Here is a 19,024-nt window from a genome sequence, read left to right on the forward strand (position 1 = left end):
CCGTGTCTATAAAAAAACGAAAGAAAGTACCTACTACCTAGCTATCTACCTCCTAGGGAATAAAAGTCCATCGCTCACTCATCAGCCTTGTTGCAATTATTCCGATCATGACATGAATGAATTGTTTCTGTCTTCTCTCCATACCCTACCTACCTACCTAGGTAATTCATCGATTTAGCCTACCATAACCATCCAGTGATAGTGATTCGCTCAATTCAACACTCCAAATCATTCATACCATTTCCATGACCACGAAAAACCGACTTTGGTCAGACAACCAGTGCAGGTGCAGGTGGACTTTGCATAATGCCTAGGCAAATAAATATCGCTCGACTTGGCATGGACAGAATGATGCTGATTCCAAGAACTTCCAGCCTTGATTCTTTTTCCAATAGATTTGTCGCCAAGTCAACGTGATGTGGCTGTCGTATTGTCTCAGCTAGAAGAGAAGAGTCCTTTTTGCTTCCAAGCCTACCTATCTACCCTAGGTACCTACCCAGAAGGTCGAAATAAAGTTCTGTTTGGATTTCGTAATTTCTGTATGGAAACTTAGTGGAGCATAAATGAGATGGCAGCCTCTGTGCTCAACTGTTGTGCGTTCATTGGTTGATTGGTTCCATACCGTGATTGATCATGTGATCAAATATGAATCCAATCTTCGGGCGGCAGCGAGGTGGCTTTGTTATTAGTTAGCGAGCTTCCTTCATACCTCTCAAATTGACATCTCAAGTTCGCACGACTCTTTCAATACTTGATCATCATTTTTCACGGTGGAGCCCATTTTGCTAGTCCTATTGGCATACAATCATATGGAACTCATGGTGGATTTGTGTCGGATGTAGCCACGGCCAACAGCCAACACACCAAAATTAAGAAAGAAAGAAAGACAACCATGGTCGATGAGCAGGAGCTGACATTTAAGAGAACGGAAATGAGATAAAGTGTTGATATAAATATAGATCGCCTTATTACATCCTCAGCTTATTCATCATACCCGTTGAAGAGTTGTTCAGTCATGCGGCACCTAATCTCTTCCAGGACTCTTGGATAGAAAGCCCTACGGATTGCCTAGGCACGCAAAGACATACGGAGTAATATACAATCAGTCTCTATTCTTATGTGGGCAAAGCGAAGAATGGCATGAAGAAATCCTGCAAGATCTGCCGTTTCCTGGTATCGCCATTTCCCGTACGTATTCGGGTCCTTTGCATCCTTCAAAAACTCCCAATTCCCTGGACCATGCATGACCTTAATACGGATGATTGATGCGTCTACACACGATGATTCTCAACTTCTCGGCGCGCCAAATCCCAAATAAGGGATTCTTCAGCCTCGTCTCTCATGAGTGAGGACGAAGTAAGTATCTTCAAATAGAAATGGGATTTAATCTCCCCATCCCCATCGAGTGGTATTGGGTGATTCGGCACAGATCACATAATAACCTTACGGATGTTCGAAGGATTCTGCAAATATCTCATGCAAGGCACGCACACGGAATCGTCTATCCTCACCGTCGCGCGTTTAAGGAAACCTTGGGATTTGATGAGAAGATAAGATCGGAGCAAGGATTAATGAGGCATAAGTCAAGGATTACGACACTTTCGAAATAGAATCACCTCCGCTGATTGGAAGATATATTGGTCACTAATTATTGAAAATTAATTCAACCAATGGCAACCTTGTCTTTACATTTCTGTCACTTCTATTTTTAAATATAGTATCAAAAAATATAACACTTGGGATCCACACTCCAACAACATCACCTTGTTTGTATCATCAACAATGAGCACCATGATTACTCCTTTTAATACACATCCGCGTGGAGTACTTTATCTCCATCACCAGCCCTATATAGCAATGGAAGAATCATTTTTATCTTTACCGCTGTTATCTTTACCGCCGCAGACTTATACACGTAGTTGATTTCCTCATCAAGGAGCCGGATCTCCTAACGCTGACTTCAATCTCTTACTCTCCTTTTCAATCTTGCGCGCGTTTAGAAGTCTCGGGTCTCCCCAGTCTTCCTCTCTCACTGTTACTCCCCTTCTCTCCTATCCTAGCCCTGTTTCTTGGGCTAGCATATTGTTTCACACCATTCGTCTTTCCTAATTGGCTCTTTCATATTCTCGCATTTCACTTCTCATCATTGCCATATTCTCAAGATGGCAATGAGTTTCTCTTCAGATATCACGTTAGCAGGGCCATCTCCACTGTCTTTTAGGAAGACACGTGCGTGCAGGCAGAAGTCAAAGACTGGGTGTACCACTTGCAAGTGAGTAAAAGTGGTGACTAGAATGTTCAATCGATCATGTGGATCGAATGAATGTTGATAGTATGAAGTTTGTGGTTTCTTCCATCATACTGAACTTTCTTATGTTGAAAGAAAACCATTCGATCATTTACTAATAGTTCGTTGAATTGTAGGCTGCGAAGGGTCAAATGTGATGAGACCAAACCATCGTGCATGCGATGTATAAACTTCGGGAGGAAGTGTGATGGCTACGAGTACAGTCCTAAGGTATATCTTCAATCTATCCTCTAATCTGGCAGTGCTAACACTAATTTCAGGATAAACCGGCTTGGCTGATGGGCCCAACTATATCCACTGGCATATCACAAGAAGTCGTAGAATCTCCGCCCTTTTCAATACCACCCAGTATCTCCGTGTTGAACTTCGGTAACGAGCAAGAGGCTCAATACTTTGATTTCTTCTGTAAAGAGACCGTCTTTGAGCTCGCCGGAGGGTTTAAAAAGAAACTATTCAACGTCATCATCCTTCAATCTTGTCATACTGATACCTCTGTCCGACATGCTGCCACCGCAATCGCTGCTTTGAGCAAAGCAATGAAAGTCTCGAAATGCATAGACCCGAAAGAAGGTGAAGCCGGGTTCAAGCGGATTTGTAAGTCTCAAGGATTACTTAACGATGTAGTGCTAATCGCCTTATGGTATAGCCGATCAAGTAGAGATGCACCGTCGATACGCTCTGAAGCAATATGGAAGATCCATTCGGTATCTTCGTAACCTTATTCGAACGACTCAAAATTCTCTTCGCATACCTTTACTTGTGTCTCTCATTATATTTTGCTTTGAGAATTTTCGTAAGCTCCATTCTCTCTTTGAGCCTTTCTGCTACACAATTACTGATCCCAACATCTGATAGATGGCAACACTCAGTTGGCCGACAAACACATTTATAGTGCACTTAAGATGATGCACCATCATGAAGCAATTTCAAGTCATCCCCATCACAATCCATTATTGAGCTCTCCTGCGCCAGATTTGGTAGAAAATGAGATTGTCACCGCGTATCTCCACCTTGCTCTGGCGATCGTGACACGACCAGATGATCCAGATTCTTTGAGCGATAAGGTCCTTGACCTCATTTCAAACGATATACCCAAACCGGACATTCCTCGACAACTTGACAATCTTGCAGAAGCCGAAGTTCATTTAGAACATGTGCTATACCACTCTCTCCCGAAGATACCACGGGCAGACCTACAAAGGCGCCTGGCATCACCGGATCTTTCTCCTCAAGGTTTGGCAATCAGCTTTTCAAGAATTCAGAAGCTTCACCCAGAAGCATCATCTCCTATCCTCACAGGATTCGAGTTTCCTAAGTTCAGTTCTAGCTTTCAAGATTGGCAAAGAGCATTTCAGCCAATCATTTCTTATGCACAATCTCCTTCGGGTAATGCAGATTATATTGCTGCCACCACTCTTCAGATTAAAGCTCTCGGGATAGGACTCATGGGTCAAGGAGTTTTCCTTGATTACAGGATTTCCGATCACTTCCTTCCCATCTTTCGTCAAATCATCTCTCTCAGTCAAAAGCTTGTTTCCGATCCTCGATTCTTGAAGACATTCGTCTTTGATGCGGGGATTATTCCTTCTCTTTTCGTTGTGATATACGCGTGTCCTGATCAAAAAATACGGAGAGATGCGGTCACGATCTTAAGGGAAGCAGGCCCTAGACGTGAAGGCACATGGGATGCTTTAAAAATTGCTAGTATTGGACAAATGCTATTAGATTCCGAGGAAATAGGGCCAATTAAGACGAAATCGACATTTTTGCCATTGAATGATATAAACTTGATGTCGCCAACAGTATACGAGGAGATTCAAACACCCATACTTCAATCTCCACGACCAAGACGAAGGTCTCTTCTTGTTTCACCACCTCTGTGGGAACGTGGTTCAGAGCGAGGGTTTGTCATGAATTCGTCTTGAGTTCACTCGAAGCCCAATCTAAAGGTCTTTAACAGTGTGTTAAGATCCAACGCTGAGTTGCAAGTCTTTTTGGTATGGACCGCTTTTCTTGCAGAGGGGGGAGGGGGTTATTTTCTTCGACATCTCGATGCTTTTTTCCATCATCTTCTTGTGACTTTCCTTCTCAAGGCTATCGGATTGATACGAAGTCCTTTCATACTTCCAATGGTACGTTGATTTCACTAATTTCATGTCTAAGTTTCATTTATCTAACCATACATAGGTTTCTGTATTTTCGTCTCATCATATCGAAAACCACCACTCAATCAGCTAATTCGCGGTATAACTCGCTATCCCCATGCTGATGTTTCAGCGCACTTTATTCTATTCATTACGTCTTTTTATTTTGATCTATTGATTTTCTATTTATTTATTCCTTCTTCTTCTCCTTCCTCTTCCTCTTCTACTACAACTTCTTTATCTTCTTTTCCTCGAATTCTGACGAAAAACGATGACATTTATTCTCTTTGTTCTGACATTCTCGTGTTCATATTTTTCATCTTTCAGTTGATGACATTTCTTTGTCTCCTGATACCAAATTTAGCTTTCTCTTTTACATCTTACACAACTTACAACTGGGGGGAGAATGGATTGTGGGATACTTGATATTTTTGGGGTTTGGGGGCATACGGGAGTTACGATAAAAGTATTTGGATTTTACTACTGCATTTCTACTTTTTATGGAGCGGCAACGAGATTGGAGATATGGTGTTCAAGGAGGTGTATGTGAATTGGGTGGTTTGGTGATTCGAAGTTTTACCAACTTCTTTGATGTTTTATTTTTGATACCTTTTACGAGTAGATGAACGTAGGCGGGCGTCTAGATTATCTATATGATAGTTCAATTGATGCTCATGAAATTTAGCTTCTATTATGCTTCCCATTAATCACTTGAAATATATGAATCTTGAATCTTGATTTATCTGCCAAACCAACATAATGATTACAAATTAAAGCCCACGTTACAAATGATTCAAAATCCGGGGGGAAGGGTCTGTCAAACTTGTCCACAATAAATTTACAAATATGTGCAAATCAACATGTCAAGCCAAAATAATATAACCCCGACAGGACGAGTCGCATCGCATTGGCAAGATTGACAGCATTGATAGCAGCACCAACGTATTATCAGATTCAAGTACGTTCCGCATTCGTTTCTTTGAGGACTTTGTGAAATCTTCAATGTTTCGCCACTGTGACACAGCCATCTTTTTTTGACTCTTGAGAGCCACCGGAATTGACAACGACAGGGTTTTGATGGAGGATCACGTGTAGATTGAGTAGGCGCAGGATGGGTTGGATGGCTGGCGCTCATGATGAATTGCGTAGACAGATGGGTTGGCAAGCAACTGGAATTAGAACGGATTCCGATGAAGCCGTTCGTATTTCAATAACTCGAACTCAAATAAATTGGACGCCTTTCCCTCTTATTTTTGTTCTGTTCTGTTCTGTTTATTGTTTCATTTATATTTTCTCTTTAGATGCTCAATTGAATTTAATTGACTATTGAGTTTGATTCACTGCTGTTCAAAGAAAGCAAGTATTAACCATTAACCTTGAAGAGCCCCTTGGCAAAGATCAATCACGTTTGGGCCTTCTGTTGTTTCGCTTCTAAACGTGCTCCAGAACCCGAACTTTATTCAACCCATTATTCCATCACTCACATCTTCCTCCATCTCTACCAAAACAATAACAACAAATACCCACGCAACTCGATTTATTTACGACACGAACTCTTGCTGAGCTATTCATCATTTCAATCACAGCGAAAGTAAAATTGACGACCTCTCGACGATCAAATTAATACCCACACCCACAAACACATCACAATGGCGGACCACCGAGAACCTCAATATGATCCTTATATCCCCAGCGGAGGAGCTGCTGGTGCAGGTGCCGGATCCCAGCAAGCAGGAGGTAACCAGAGGACGGCGGCATTACAAGCTGTAAGTGATATACAATCTTCCGACGGGTCGAGAAGTTGTCTGTCGATGGATTTTGAGTCTCGGGAGTTGATGGAGAGTTTTGTCACCCTGTCATCATCATGCATATGACGATTTTGCGACCGACCGACCATGCGATAAGCATCAACAACCCACAGAACAAAGAAATTGCGCACGATAGTTACGATTTGGAGATATCTTCTCAAAATGCGAGATTGAGAAGAGGCGTAGATTGTGCTGGCATCGATAAATTACATGGTGTTGGTTTTGCTGCGCATGTGTTTTAGCCGCCTGAACACGAGTTCCGATGTATATCATATCTTGCCGACAACAACTTCGGAGTCATGGTGGTTGCGACTATACCTATGGGCAACGATTTCTCAGATACTGAGAACGATGTGTAATTGGCAAAACTTTTACAATCACAAAGGGGCTCCAAATTTACCAGACAACTTTGACAACTCGAGGGCATTTTGATTTATGTTGCAGAGCTTTGACTGACCTCTATTTCCTTCTAGACTATCGATGATACCGTTGGTGTAATGCGCGAGAACATCAACAAGGTCTCGGAACGTGGTGCCCATTTAGATTCTCTTCAAGACAAAACCGATAGTCTCGCAGTTTCAGCGCAAGGTTTCCGTCGTGGAGCTAACAGAGTCCGCAAACAAATGTGGTGGAAGGTAAATGACGATCTCTAGTAAAAATTAAGGGGGCTGGGCTAATATTTGGGACAATAGGATATGAAGATGAGGATGTGCTTGATTGCAGGCATTATCATCTTAATCATTATCATCGTAGTTCCTGCTGGTGAGTTTCTCTAACCCAATTTATGGGTTCACAACTAATGACATTCCAGTTGTTGCTTCCAAGCATTAAATTAAGTACGAATGAAGAATGGGAAAATGGACTTGAATGACGGGATACTTGGGTACAGAGATTATGAAAGAAAAGATACATGAACGTTTGTACGGACTTTCATGGAACGAAACACTTGACGCCAGATTCTCCTGGGCTTTTGCATGGGGGGACCTGCAAAGCTAGGAGGGCAACGAAGGGGCTTTTTAACGATTCAGGAGTTGAGATTTTTGAGATTTTTTACATGATCGGTTCTTCCTTTTTTTTCATGACGGCGTCACTTTGATATCGTTTGACTTGATGAACCACTAATCCATTTCTTATGATCTAACTTGGTTTGGCTTCTGGTCAACGATCTTCAAACAGACTACGAACATGGATGAGTGGGATATTCAGCTCGAAAGGGGGATTTGTATCTTGTAGTATTTGGTGGATGGTAATTGAATGAATGGAGAGATTATGACTTTTTATATCTGTATCTGTGGATTGTGAGTGAGTGTGAGTGAGTAAGTGAGATGTAGTGTATTGTAATGCTGATTGGAATGTGGAATGTGGAAGGTCGGTAGTGAGATGTTAATAATGGATAATGGATGATGGATGATGGATGATATTATGCTGCTAGAAAGTAGGGAGGTAGGGAGGTAGGTAGATATCTATTCTATAATGTATACTCGTAGTGCATACCATAGCAGTTTTGAATAACCGTTTTGAATGGCCGCGAGGATGTATGGAATTGGAATATATTATACGAAGTACATGGAATGGAATGGATGGAATGGAAAGGATATGTATGTATTAAGTTACTACTGTATGTACAAAGTAGGTGTGGGACTTGGATACCGGTATCAGATCATACCTAGATATCCGTTACGAATTGGTTACGTGAGAGTTGGGATGTGGATAGGGTGAGTAGGGTGAGTAGGTAGGGTGAGTAGGGTGAATAGGGTGAGTAGGGTGAGTAGAGTGAGTAGGGTGAGTAGGGTGAGTAGGGTGAGTAGGGTGAGTAGGTAGGGTGAGTAAGGTGAGTAGCAAGCATCATTTTTGGTGTCATAGGACCGAGATCAGAGATCGGAGATTCGGAGCGCATCTGATCTGATCTGATCTGATAAGATTGTGATGGTGGGAGATGGGAGATGAGGAGATGGTGGGAGATGGATTGGTTGGATTGGTTGGATTGGTTGGATTGGTTACTAGTTGGTGAGTGGATTTTGGGTGCTGGGAAGGGAGGGAGGGGATGGGATGGATGGGATGGGATGGGATGGATATTTGCTTCCGTTATTGATGGATGGATCCGATGGATGGTTTGGTTGATGATTGATTGTGAGGATTGATGATTGGGGATTGAGGAGATTTTGATGTGTGTATGTATGTATGTATGTATGTATGTATGTATGTATGTATGTATGTATGTATGTATGTATGTATGTATGTATGTATTAAGATGTTGTTGAGTTCCTGCTTCTTGAGGATTTCTAGTTGTTAGTGTTGTGGTTGATGTTGATATTGATGTTGACATTGATGTTGATATTTACTTTCCCATTGACTTTCACTACTGATCAAAACAGACTAATATGTTTCTTCTTATCTACCTACCACTACTACTACATACTTCTTACCTTACTAGCTGCAGTCTGCACGTTGAAGACTTTTCCCCTTCCTCCCACGCACCTCCAGATTTCAACCCAAAGACAACAAAGGGAATATTCCGCACCTTCGTTTCCCACTCGTATACCAAGGTAGGTATGGATGGGACGTGTGTATCAAGTGAAGTCTGAAGCTTTGGGAGAAAAGTTTGACAAGATAAAATGGAATAAAAACTTCTCGATGTGGGGTATTTCTTCATGCCAAGAATCCATATCCATCCAATCACATTCCACAATCTGAAAATCCAACCCATTCCAAACCATTCAACCAATCGTAGAACATCGGCGCTTCTCCACATTATATTTTCACAAGGCACAAGGTCAGTCAATCCCTGAGGGGTTAAATCCAGATTGAATTTATTACCAGAGCATTTAGGAACTATGACTGTCATTTTTGATAGCTGATGAGTATTATCTACTTCCACTTACATTTTCATTGAAGTTGAAATTGTGAAGAAAGTTGAGGAAAGGTATGATATATAAGTTTTATTCGTCTTCACGTTCATCTTGATTGCTTTCTTTCATTCTTTCTTTGGAAGAATACTGCGAGAGGTTTATTCACAAAACAATTGAAGAAATTGTCTCACTCACACTTTATATCCCTCTAGTCTGCGTTATTTTCAGTTCATAGCACCCTCTCCCAACCAACATCTTCGAATCCTTCCCGCCTCGCATGAGATAACTCTCGGATCAAACGTTTGTTTGGCATTGAATTGCATTGAATTTCTCTTTCATCAGCTCTGCACAGAAGAAGTTATAAGACGGCAGAGTTTGTTGTCCTCAACAAATTTCACTTTGAGTAATCTCTCCACTCCATCTCGATTCTAACCCCCACCAATCATGTTGGCACTTCGATCTCGAGCAGCTGTTGTTGCTAGAAGAGCACGCACTGCTACTAGCAAATTCCCTTCCTCTTCCACTGTGAGATCCCTCCCACAAGCTACCACCGCCGTAGCTCTCTCATCCAGACGTCAATACTCTGCGCCTGCTACAGATAGTTTTTCAACCCGTTCGACTGTTGTTCAACTCCTCAGCAACATTGGCTCCAAGCGCGAGGTTCAGCAATATCTCTCACATTTCAGCTCCGTGTCTTCTCAGCAATTCGCAGTTATCAAGGTTGGCGGTGCGATTATTACTGAACATCTCGAATCTCTCACCTCGGCCCTTGCGTTCCTCAACCATGTGGGTCTATTCCCAGTTGTTGTACACGGTGCAGGACCACAATTGAATAAGTTATTGGAAGACGCGGGCGTGGAACCACAATTTGAAGAGGGCATTCGCGTTACAGATGGAAAGACCTTGGCAGTTGCGCGCAAGCTGTTCTTGGAGGAGAACTTGAAGTTGGTGGAGAAGTTGGAGGAGATGGGAGTCAGAGCGAGACCAATCACTTCTGGTGTTTTCGGTGCGGATTATTTGGACAAGGAGAAATACAATTTGGTTGGCAAAATCAACAAGGTTAACAAGGGTCCAATTGAAGCTGCTATCAATGCGGGATGTCTGCCCATTTTAACTTCTATGGCTGAGACTCCTGAGGGTCAAGTCTTGAACGTCAATGCTGATGTTGCGGCTGGAGAACTTGCCAGGGAATTACAACCATTGAAGATTGTTTACTTGTCTGAGAAGGGAGGACTTTTCAATGCCGATACCAACGAGAAGATTTCTGCCATCAACCTCGATGAGGAATATGATTCTTTGATGTCACAATGGTGGTGCCGATATGGTACCAGATTGAAGATCAAGGAGACTAAGCAATTGCTTGATCTCCTCCCAAGATCTTCCAGCGTTGCTATTATTCACCCAGCTGATCTTCAAAAAGAGCTATTCACCGATACCGGAGCGGGAACCTTGATCCGAAGAGGCAACAAATTAGCTACTGTCAGCGCTCTTTCCGAGTTTGAGGATATCCAGAAATTGAAGGATGTTCTTGTACGGGATCGTGAAGGTTTGGATGCACGAGCTACTGTTGACAGATATGTTGACGGACTCAAGAACAAGGAATTCAAGGCCTATTTCGATGAGCCTATGGATGCTCTTGCAATTGTTCTTCCTCCAAAGTCTCCAAGTTCTCTTTCTAATTTGGCTACCTTTACTATTACCAAGGCTGGATGGTTGACCAACGTTGCTGATAATGTTTTCGCTGCTATCAAGAAGGATCACAGCAAGTTGGTTTGGACTGTCAAGGAGGATGATGAAAATTTGACTTGGTTCTTTGATAAGGCTGATGGTAGCTTGTCTAAGAATGGAGAGGTTATGTTCTGGTATGGAATTACGGATGGTAATGAAGTCAAGGATCTCATGACTGAGTTTGCCACTCACGGTAGATCTATGCTCGGAGATGCTAACCTTGAGGCACGACTTCACCGTGCTGCTAGAGCAGCTACTGGAATGAGTGCTGCCATGTCTGGTCAGGGTGGTATCAGGCAACAAGCCCGAGCTTTCTCTACTTCTGCTCGTAGACCTGCCGTCAAATCTTCCCGAACTTCCCGCTTCCCTACATCAGGGCGCGGATATGCTACTACTACCAATCCTAACCCTCCTTTCGGCAAGCAAAACTCATCCAACACTCAACCTGCCAAGGTTGCTTTGATTGGTGCCAGAGGATACACTGGACAAGCTTTGATTAGTCTTCTTAATGCTCACCCAAATATGGATCTCAGACATGTCTCATCAAGAGAACTCGCTGGACAAAAGTTGAAGGGCTATGAGAAGAGAGATATTACCTATGAAAATCTTTCTCCAGAAGATGTTCGCAGAATGGAAGAGAATGGTGAAATTGACTGTTGGGTTATGGCACTACCAAACGGTGTCTGCAAGCCTTTCGTTGATGCAGTTAACGAGGGCAAGGGTCCTCAAAACAGTGTCATTGTTGATCTTTCTGCCGACTATCGATTTGACAGCAAATGGACATATGGTCTTCCAGAATTAGTCAACAGATCCGATATTGCCAAGGCAACTCGAATCTCCAACCCAGGTTGTTATGCTACAGCCGCTCAACTTGGAATTGCTCCATTGGTACCATTCCTTGGTGGTCAACCAACCATCTTTGGTGTATCAGGTTACTCTGGAGCAGGTACCAAACCATCCCCAAAGAATGATGTCGAGAACCTTACTGGTAACATTATTCCTTACTCTCTCACTGATCACATTCACGAACGCGAAATCAGCAACCAATTGGGTGTTGAAGTTGCATTCATTCCTCACGTTGCAGTCTGGTTCCAGGGTATTCATCACTCTATCTCGATTCCTTTGAAGGAGAAGATGACTAGTAGAGATATTAGAAATCTTTACCAAGAGCGATATGCTGGAGAGAAATTGGTTAAGATTACTGGTGAAGCACCTAGTGTCAAGAATATTAGTGGAAAGCATGGTGTAGAAATTGGTGGCTTTGGAGTACACAGCAGTGGCAAGAGAGTGGTTGTTTGTGCAACCATTGATAATTTGTTGAAGGGGGCTGCAACTCAATGTTTGCGTAAGTTTTATCTTTTTCTTAAAACTTTCTTAATGATGTTTTGCATTGATATGAAAGCATTTGGAGCTAACTTTGTAATAGAAAACATGAACCTCGCATTAGGATTCGCGGAATATGAAGGCATCCCACTTGATTAAATGCAAACGCCCAGGTCCTTTGAGTAAATGCATACAGGTAGTTTGAATTCCGTGTGTTTTTGCGCCCGAAGATTAAAAAAATGTTGATAAAAGACGGGGAGGACAGGAGAAGAAGGAAGGGACTTTTGGAATCAAGTTGATGCTGGGTGAAGCAAGTGGGGAAGAGCTATGGATGAATGCGTTGTATATAGAAGGGCTTGGGGAGGATGGAGTAGAAAAGAATCGGGGTGATTGGTGGCGTGAGATGAAGTGATGAGGTAAATAGGTTACTTGGAAGATGGATGGCTTATGTCGTCATGAAGGAAAAATTAGTTTTGCAGTGATAAATACCATTTTTGTTCAGTCATGTTTTGGTTTTGGTTTTGATTTTGGTTTTGAGTGCTCATCTCGGGGATTCTGGGGAATCAAAATTAAAGGGCCTTTGGAGCTGGTACATGTGAGTGAGTGAGTGAGTGGGTGAGTTTTGATTTGTTTGTTATGTTATGTTATATTATAGGGAAGGTGATTGAGATATCCTGATTTTTTTGCATTTTAGTTCTCGCTTGTTGTCTTTTGAAATGTTTTGGGATATTTTGTGGGGTTTCTGAGTGTTGTCGTTCTCTGTTGTCGCTATCTATTAGGTAGTTACCTCTTATAGGTATTCGAATTTTTTATCATATTACTGCTGATGTTATCTAGGGGGTGGGTAGGTAGATAGATAGGTAGATAATCTGTATTGAGTGCTGTTGGAGTTAGAGTTGGAGTTGGGATGTATGTATATGATTGTTATGTTAGGTGATGATGATTACTGAATGATTGTTAAGTGATTGTTGGGTGATTGTTAGGTGATTTTTAGGTGATTGTTGGGTAATTGTTAGATGATTGCTAAATAATTGTTAGATGATTGCTGGGTGATTGCTGGGGTATAGGGAGGATTGGAGAGGAGAGTATGGGGAGGGTCAGAGAGGAGAGTATGGTGGATTAAGGATATTGGATTGTTTGTGTGAGGATTCGGATTTGGATTCTTTGGATCTGGATTTGCATTTATACCCGTCCTGCAAATTCCATTCAAAATCTTATATCAATTATGTAGATAGATGAAATAGACGATCATATACCCATCTCTTCAGAAAGTATCACATAAATTTCATCTCAGACGAATCGTACCCAAGTTTATGATTTCATTAAACTAGGTATCTATCTAGTATCTAACCATTGATCATTAAGCTGTAGTATAAAGTAGGTATTCATTCATTCACCCCTCTTACAAGATCCCAAATCTTCGCTTGAAAGTTGAACCCTCAACGCTGTTCCTCATTCTAATTCCACGACTGAGTTGTTGAGTTATTACTAATTATTCCACCCAAACCCAAACCCAAACCCACAACCCTTTCACAAACAAGCCGTAGTCCCCTGCAACCAACCCCTCGTAAAAACAAAAGCATCCTCCTCATTCCCCGGAGGCGAAATCGAAGACGCCACCACAAACGGCGGACCCCTCCGTATATCCTGCGCACATTCAATCACCGCCTCCATCACTCTCCCCCCATACTCATACACATCCTTCCCCTCTCCCCCCTTCTCACATACCTTATATTTCTCATCTTCCCAATACGTCGCATCGAACGGATACGAAAGCGTCTCGTAATCCTCCACCCCCCACCGATCATCCCGAAACATAGTCCATGTTTCCGCGTCAAATTGCGCTTTCTGTACAATTTGCACCATATCTCCAATTTGCGCAAGCGTGTCTGTTTTGTACATGCTAGCCAGTTGATCCATTGTCCCGCGCAGATACAAGTGCTGGGATGCCCATGAGCCTTCTTGATATCTCGAAGCAGCTAGCGCTTGGAATAATTCTTCGCGCGGAATGGGACTTAATCCGTTCCCCTGACTGATGGGTCCAAATTCTTCGGGTAACGAAATCTCAAATTTGAGATGGATTTTTGCCATGTGTGGTGCTGTTACTGCGCGACAGAAACTATACCATGCTTGTTCTCGCGTCATGTATTTGATAGCTTTTGTTTTGGGGGAAAGCCCTTCATTTAGCTTTTTAGACTTGGGGCCGCTCTTAAACGTCACGTGGGATCCGGAAACCGTCTTGTGCTTGACGAATTTTTTCCAGCGATGATCGATCTTCAGAATAAATGTCGTGTGCTGGGGGAGAAAACAGCCGTAGGGGAATATATTCATAACATCGGGTCTCTTCCTTTGCCATCCGATAACCTCTTCTCGGAGACCTTTGGTGCTGAGACGGAGAGCATGGAATGTATCGATAAACGAAGGACTGATTTCGATTTCGCTAAGTGACGCTACGAGGGCGTCGAAAATTGTCCATCGTAGTTCGCGGGGTATTCTCAGAAATGGTGGGAGTTTGGTGTGGAATGGCTTGTGTGTAGAATGGTGGGAATAGGTGTTTCTTGATTCATTCTTATGTTTCAATGGTAACAAAATTGGGGATGCGGGCTCGTTGGTCGAATCGCTTTCGTCTTCGATGTCGTGTGTGTGTTTAACGGCAAGGATGGAGAATCTGTATGTGGAGATTAGGAAATGTGTATGTATAGGTAGATACTTTAAGTCCTGAAAATGAATCCCCTTGTTCGAGCGTCGAATACAGATGACGTACCTATTGGAAGACTTGAAAAGTACCATTTTTTCAGTGTGTAGAGATGTAGTAATTGCTGCTTTCTTGATCAGCAATAGTATAATCTATCATCCTAGAGACTGGATAATCGGATCTCACCTACTTATCGTTATTATGATATGAATGATCGAATGAATGTTGTAGAATGTAATTAATGCTACTAACGTACTGATGTAGTATTATTTTTGTGATTACACATTGATTGTAGCATTAACGAGAAGTGAGAGGGATTCGATATGGATACTGTTTACAACGATCTCAAGGTAGGAACTAACCTGCAATCCTTTTCATCTCATTATGGAAAGAACGTAACGATGAGATGAAATTATACAAGTGTATGTTCTCCTCACAGTCAGAGAATAACATGAGGACACTCAGTCAGTGTATCAAAAAATATCAAGATTCAAAATATGAACGAAATCGAAAAAATAAATTTGGCGATTTGGAGATATATCAATCACCAACGAGGGAACAACTACCTCCCGAACTTAAAACTTTGAATATTTCAACATGAAGCGCGTTGCACAGGTTACTTCAGAACCTATCATGGAATTCCCTTTCCCTTCTCTCTCCTCATTGTGTATCTTTCGCTTACTTAGTGAAGAGAATTCTCCCACCCTTCTGCCCCTATGCAGAAAACGAGTCTAGGATTATTGTATAATAATACATATGCAATGATTAGGCCATATAAATTCATCCTTAGATGTAATGTAACAGTTTCCTAACAGTCCTGATATTAAGCAGTGCATTCTGTTCGTAGCGTATACACAACAGCGTGGATCAGACTGCTCGCGAGCACTTTTTGAATCTCGGTGTGCGTAGTAGGAGGTGATCAAAAGTTTAATGAGTAAATGAAATTGAAAAACATCAAAGTGATCGCCCAATCCAGAGCGCGGAACGAAGATGGTAGTACTGGTGTATGGAGAAATCAGAGGAAGAGAAGTTGAAGTTCATTTGTGTTTAGGCGATTAAAATGAGGGACTGTTGTTGAATGCTAGGTAGGTAGTCGATAGGGTTGGCATCAGAAAATCTGGTTAAACTCTGATTCGAGGTTCTCGGCACTAATCTAGGTCATACTTAGTATATGAATACCCCGCAATATATCATGTTGTCTATGTAATCAAGGCGAATTGGATATGATCAAACAGGCGCTGATTTTGTTAGACACGTTGTGATGGCGAAGTTCATCGCTTCTGGAATCCTACTCACTCTGTCTCAAATTCTCAATTTTTCGTGATTACACCCTGAAAAAAAAAAATGTCAGGAGATTACTATTATATTCCCATGCAATATTGCGTTTGCTTCGAGACTGTTGCGTTAAGTCTTCCAACCATTTCCTTTCGATCCCGATGTAACCTGTGTTCGGGAGTATGGAAATTGCATACTCTTTCGTTCTGGCAAGATTATGAGTCTTTTTCGTCCCAGATATAAGCAAGACATCGGTTTGTTCTAGATTGATAAACGATAAAGTCACTTTTCGATCCTAGATCCTTAAGGCTGTTACTGAAATCTATGGATCAGCTAGCAGGGGAATCACAAAGACCATACATACAATTGGAGGTAGACTTTCGCAGATTTGTCTGATTCCTTGAATCCATCAAATCTATCACCAACTATCGAATTCCTCTGAGCTTTATCAAAAGAATTTATTACACCACATTGCTCTACCTCAAAGTGATACCTGGTCACTAGCACCATTCATCACAAGCCGAAATGAGCTTCCAGCGAGTGTACTTTAAGTACCACTTTCATCAGCAAACCTACCAGAACAATATCTCCTCAATTCCAACCTGGTACTTCCTTGACCTCCCCATCACAAACGTCAAAACATCTCTGTACTCCCCATTCTCTCCCATCCTCCCAAAAGTTACTAGCTCCATCTGCACACTTAGCCTCAACCCTACCCTTCTAGCGTCCTCACTAACATTAGCTCGCACGTTTTTCTTCCTCAGACTAAAACTAAGTCTCCAGCCACAGTCAGCTAACTAACTACTAGTATAACTTCAAAAAGTTTCGCTACCTGTCATTAATTAGTAAATTGTCCGGCTTTTTCTTAGTCGGAGACTAAATGATGTTAATTCCCCCTTATCAGTTGTAACTTTAACCGATTTCTTTCACTCACTTATTACTTTCACCGTGTTTAAATTCAGGCAAAAGTATAGATATTTTTCGGTTTAGATACTCGATATGATCGGTAATGCCGTTTGTAGGATACTGACTGCAATCTCAATCTTTCCGAATAAAGAAGCGATCGCGATAACAAACCTTTTATCCGCGAATGGTTGAGGGATATTGTTGCAACAGAAGCTTCTTGAGCGGAAAGAATAAAAGCTCGTTATTGTGAAGGTGCAGTCTGGAGGTGTTTGATATGGATATGTTAGTGAGAGGGTAGAGTGATGTGGTTGGAAAAGTGAAAAGGGAATTGACTGATAGATAATTCCATCGGTTACCTAGTTGTCAATAACTGTTCTATCGACTGCTTCATATTCACCCAACAATCATAAAAAGAACATGTTGATCCACTCAAGTTCACAATCACATGACAAAAGAAGAATACTAAGAAGTGATTATTATCATTTCGTAACTCGTAAAATCATGCGTAAAACTATTAAGTTTCCCATGCCATCATCCTATCCCATCCCTCCATCCATCATATGCAGACAAAAGAAAACCCAAAGCCTAAACTGACAATCGTGTGAAGATAATAGAAGCTCCCCCAGTTACGCGGGTATGCTCAATCCTCGGGTATCGCAAATTCATGCCGCGTTCAGCAAGGGGTATTATTGTACATGTGGTTTACTGGTAGGTCTTGTTTCCTCCCAAGGTCTTGGAACCATCAAGGTCGGCATCAACTCTTGGATCAGCCCTGTGGAGTATTGTTAGTGTATGTTCAAGAATACTATGGGGTAGAAATGTGCTTACTTGTTCAACAAGTCGCTGTTGTGTGGACCAGCAGTGTTCTGAGCAGTTCCTGAGCCGGGAGTGGCGTGGGAACCGGAAACACCGAATGCGGAGTGACCAGTGGAAGCTCCGTGGCGGTTACCAGTGTTGCTCAAATCGCTGTCGACTCTTGGGTCAGCAGCGTTGGCAATGTTGGAGTTGTGAGGACCAGCATTGGTGCTGTGAGAGATTCCTCCACCGAAACCAGTTCCTCCGACAGTGTTGCCAGCGGTTGTACCTTGGTGGTGAGTACCGGTTGAGCCAGTAAGACCACTGCCGTAAGTATCTTGAGTGCCGTAACCAGCTGAAGTCTTGTTAGGAAGACGGTTTCCATCCAAGTCTGAGTCGACTCTTGGATCAGCAGCATTGGCGAGAGATGAGCTGTGAGGTCCGTGGGAACCCTCAGAGTGTCCAGTGTGAGTTGTACCTGGGATGTGGGTGCCGGTGGTGCCGGTTGTTCCAGTGTGTCCATAAGCTTGGTGGCCAGTAGTGCCTGGGACATGTGCACCAGTGTGAGTGCCAGTGTGAGTACCGGTGTGAGTACCAGTTGTGCCATAGGCTGCATCTTGAGTACCATAACCGGCAGAGGTCTTGTTTGGAAGACGGTTTCCGTCTAGATCAGAGTCGACTCTTGGATCAGCGGCATTGGCAGCAGCAGAGCTGTGAGGTCCGTGAGAACCCTCAGCATGGCCAGTGTGTGTTGTGCCTGGGATGTGTGTGCCAGTAGTACCGGTAGTGTTGTGAGTGGTACCTGGGATGTGTGTGCCAGTAGTACCGGTAGTGTTGTGAGTGGTACCTGGAACGTGTGTGCCAGTAGTACCGGTGGTGTTGTGTGTTGTGCTAGAGGTGGTGTGGTCCTTGTCCTTGTGGGAACCTGAAGTTGTTAGATTGAGGTATCCTAGATGAGAGAAGAGAGGGAATACATACCGATGTGAAGGACATCCTTGACCTTTTGTACAGTAGATTCTCCAGTCATTTTGAATGTAGTATTGTTTGAAGGTTTAAAGTAAGAACTAGTTGTGGTTTGTTTTGACTTGAAGTTGTTTTCTGTTGGTTAGTATGTTTGTTGATGATGGAAGAAAGAAAGAGGATTTGAGAGGTAGAAGGTAATCCTTATATAATAGACTAAAGACCTCAAATGC

General features: G+C 42.5%; 5 protein-coding genes across 5 annotated transcripts; 3 read left to right on the forward strand and 2 right to left on the reverse strand.

Annotated features, from left to right (window-relative positions):
* Positions 1 to 1,816: 1,816 nt before the first annotated feature.
* Positions 1,817 to 5,132, forward strand: EAE98_003597 (uncharacterized protein). Its single transcript, XM_038951217.1, has 7 exons — positions 1,817 to 2,339; positions 2,425 to 2,518; positions 2,569 to 2,902; positions 2,955 to 3,101; positions 3,164 to 4,211; positions 4,269 to 4,440; positions 4,496 to 5,132. Exons 1-7 carry the CDS (start codon positions 2,320 to 2,322, stop codon positions 4,544 to 4,546), a joined length of 1,866 nt encoding a protein of 621 aa, XP_038812681.1. The 5' UTR covers positions 1,817 to 2,319; the 3' UTR covers positions 4,547 to 5,132.
* Positions 5,133 to 6,101: 969 nt separating this feature from the next.
* On the forward strand, positions 6,102 to 7,091 carry EAE98_003598 (uncharacterized protein; the record flags this gene model as incomplete). The annotated part of the gene is made up of 4 exons (XM_038951218.1): positions 6,102 to 6,218; positions 6,734 to 6,895; positions 6,953 to 7,022; positions 7,072 to 7,091. 4 exons carry the CDS (start codon positions 6,102 to 6,104, stop codon positions 7,089 to 7,091), a joined length of 369 nt encoding a protein of 122 aa, XP_038812682.1.
* A 2,462-nt stretch (positions 7,092 to 9,553) lies between these two features.
* Positions 9,554 to 12,319, forward strand: EAE98_003599 (uncharacterized protein; the record flags this gene model as incomplete). Its single annotated transcript, XM_038951219.1, has 2 exons — positions 9,554 to 12,182; positions 12,264 to 12,319. 2 exons carry the CDS (start codon positions 9,554 to 9,556, stop codon positions 12,317 to 12,319), a joined length of 2,685 nt encoding a protein of 894 aa, XP_038812683.1.
* Positions 12,320 to 13,690: 1,371 nt separating this feature from the next.
* Positions 13,691 to 14,950, reverse strand: EAE98_003600 (uncharacterized protein; the record flags this gene model as incomplete). The annotated part of the gene is made up of 2 exons (XM_038951220.1): positions 13,691 to 14,828; positions 14,925 to 14,950. 2 exons carry the CDS (start codon positions 14,948 to 14,950, stop codon positions 13,691 to 13,693), a joined length of 1,164 nt encoding a protein of 387 aa, XP_038812684.1.
* A 2,788-nt stretch (positions 14,951 to 17,738) lies between these two features.
* EAE98_003601 (uncharacterized protein) lies at positions 17,739 to 18,858 on the reverse strand (the record flags this gene model as incomplete). The annotated part of the gene is made up of 4 exons (XM_038951221.1): positions 17,739 to 17,808; positions 17,865 to 18,633; positions 18,679 to 18,756; positions 18,810 to 18,858. The coding sequence occupies 4 exons, from the start codon at positions 18,856 to 18,858 to the stop codon at positions 17,739 to 17,741; spliced, it is 966 nt and encodes a 321-aa protein (XP_038812685.1).
* Between the last annotated feature and the right edge of the window lie 166 nt (positions 18,859 to 19,024).

This window comes from Botrytis deweyae (genome assembly GCF_014898535.1).
Source record: "Botrytis deweyae strain B1 chromosome Unknown BDEW_006, whole genome shotgun sequence".
Lineage (NCBI taxonomy): Eukaryota > Fungi > Ascomycota > Leotiomycetes > Helotiales > Sclerotiniaceae > Botrytis > Botrytis deweyae.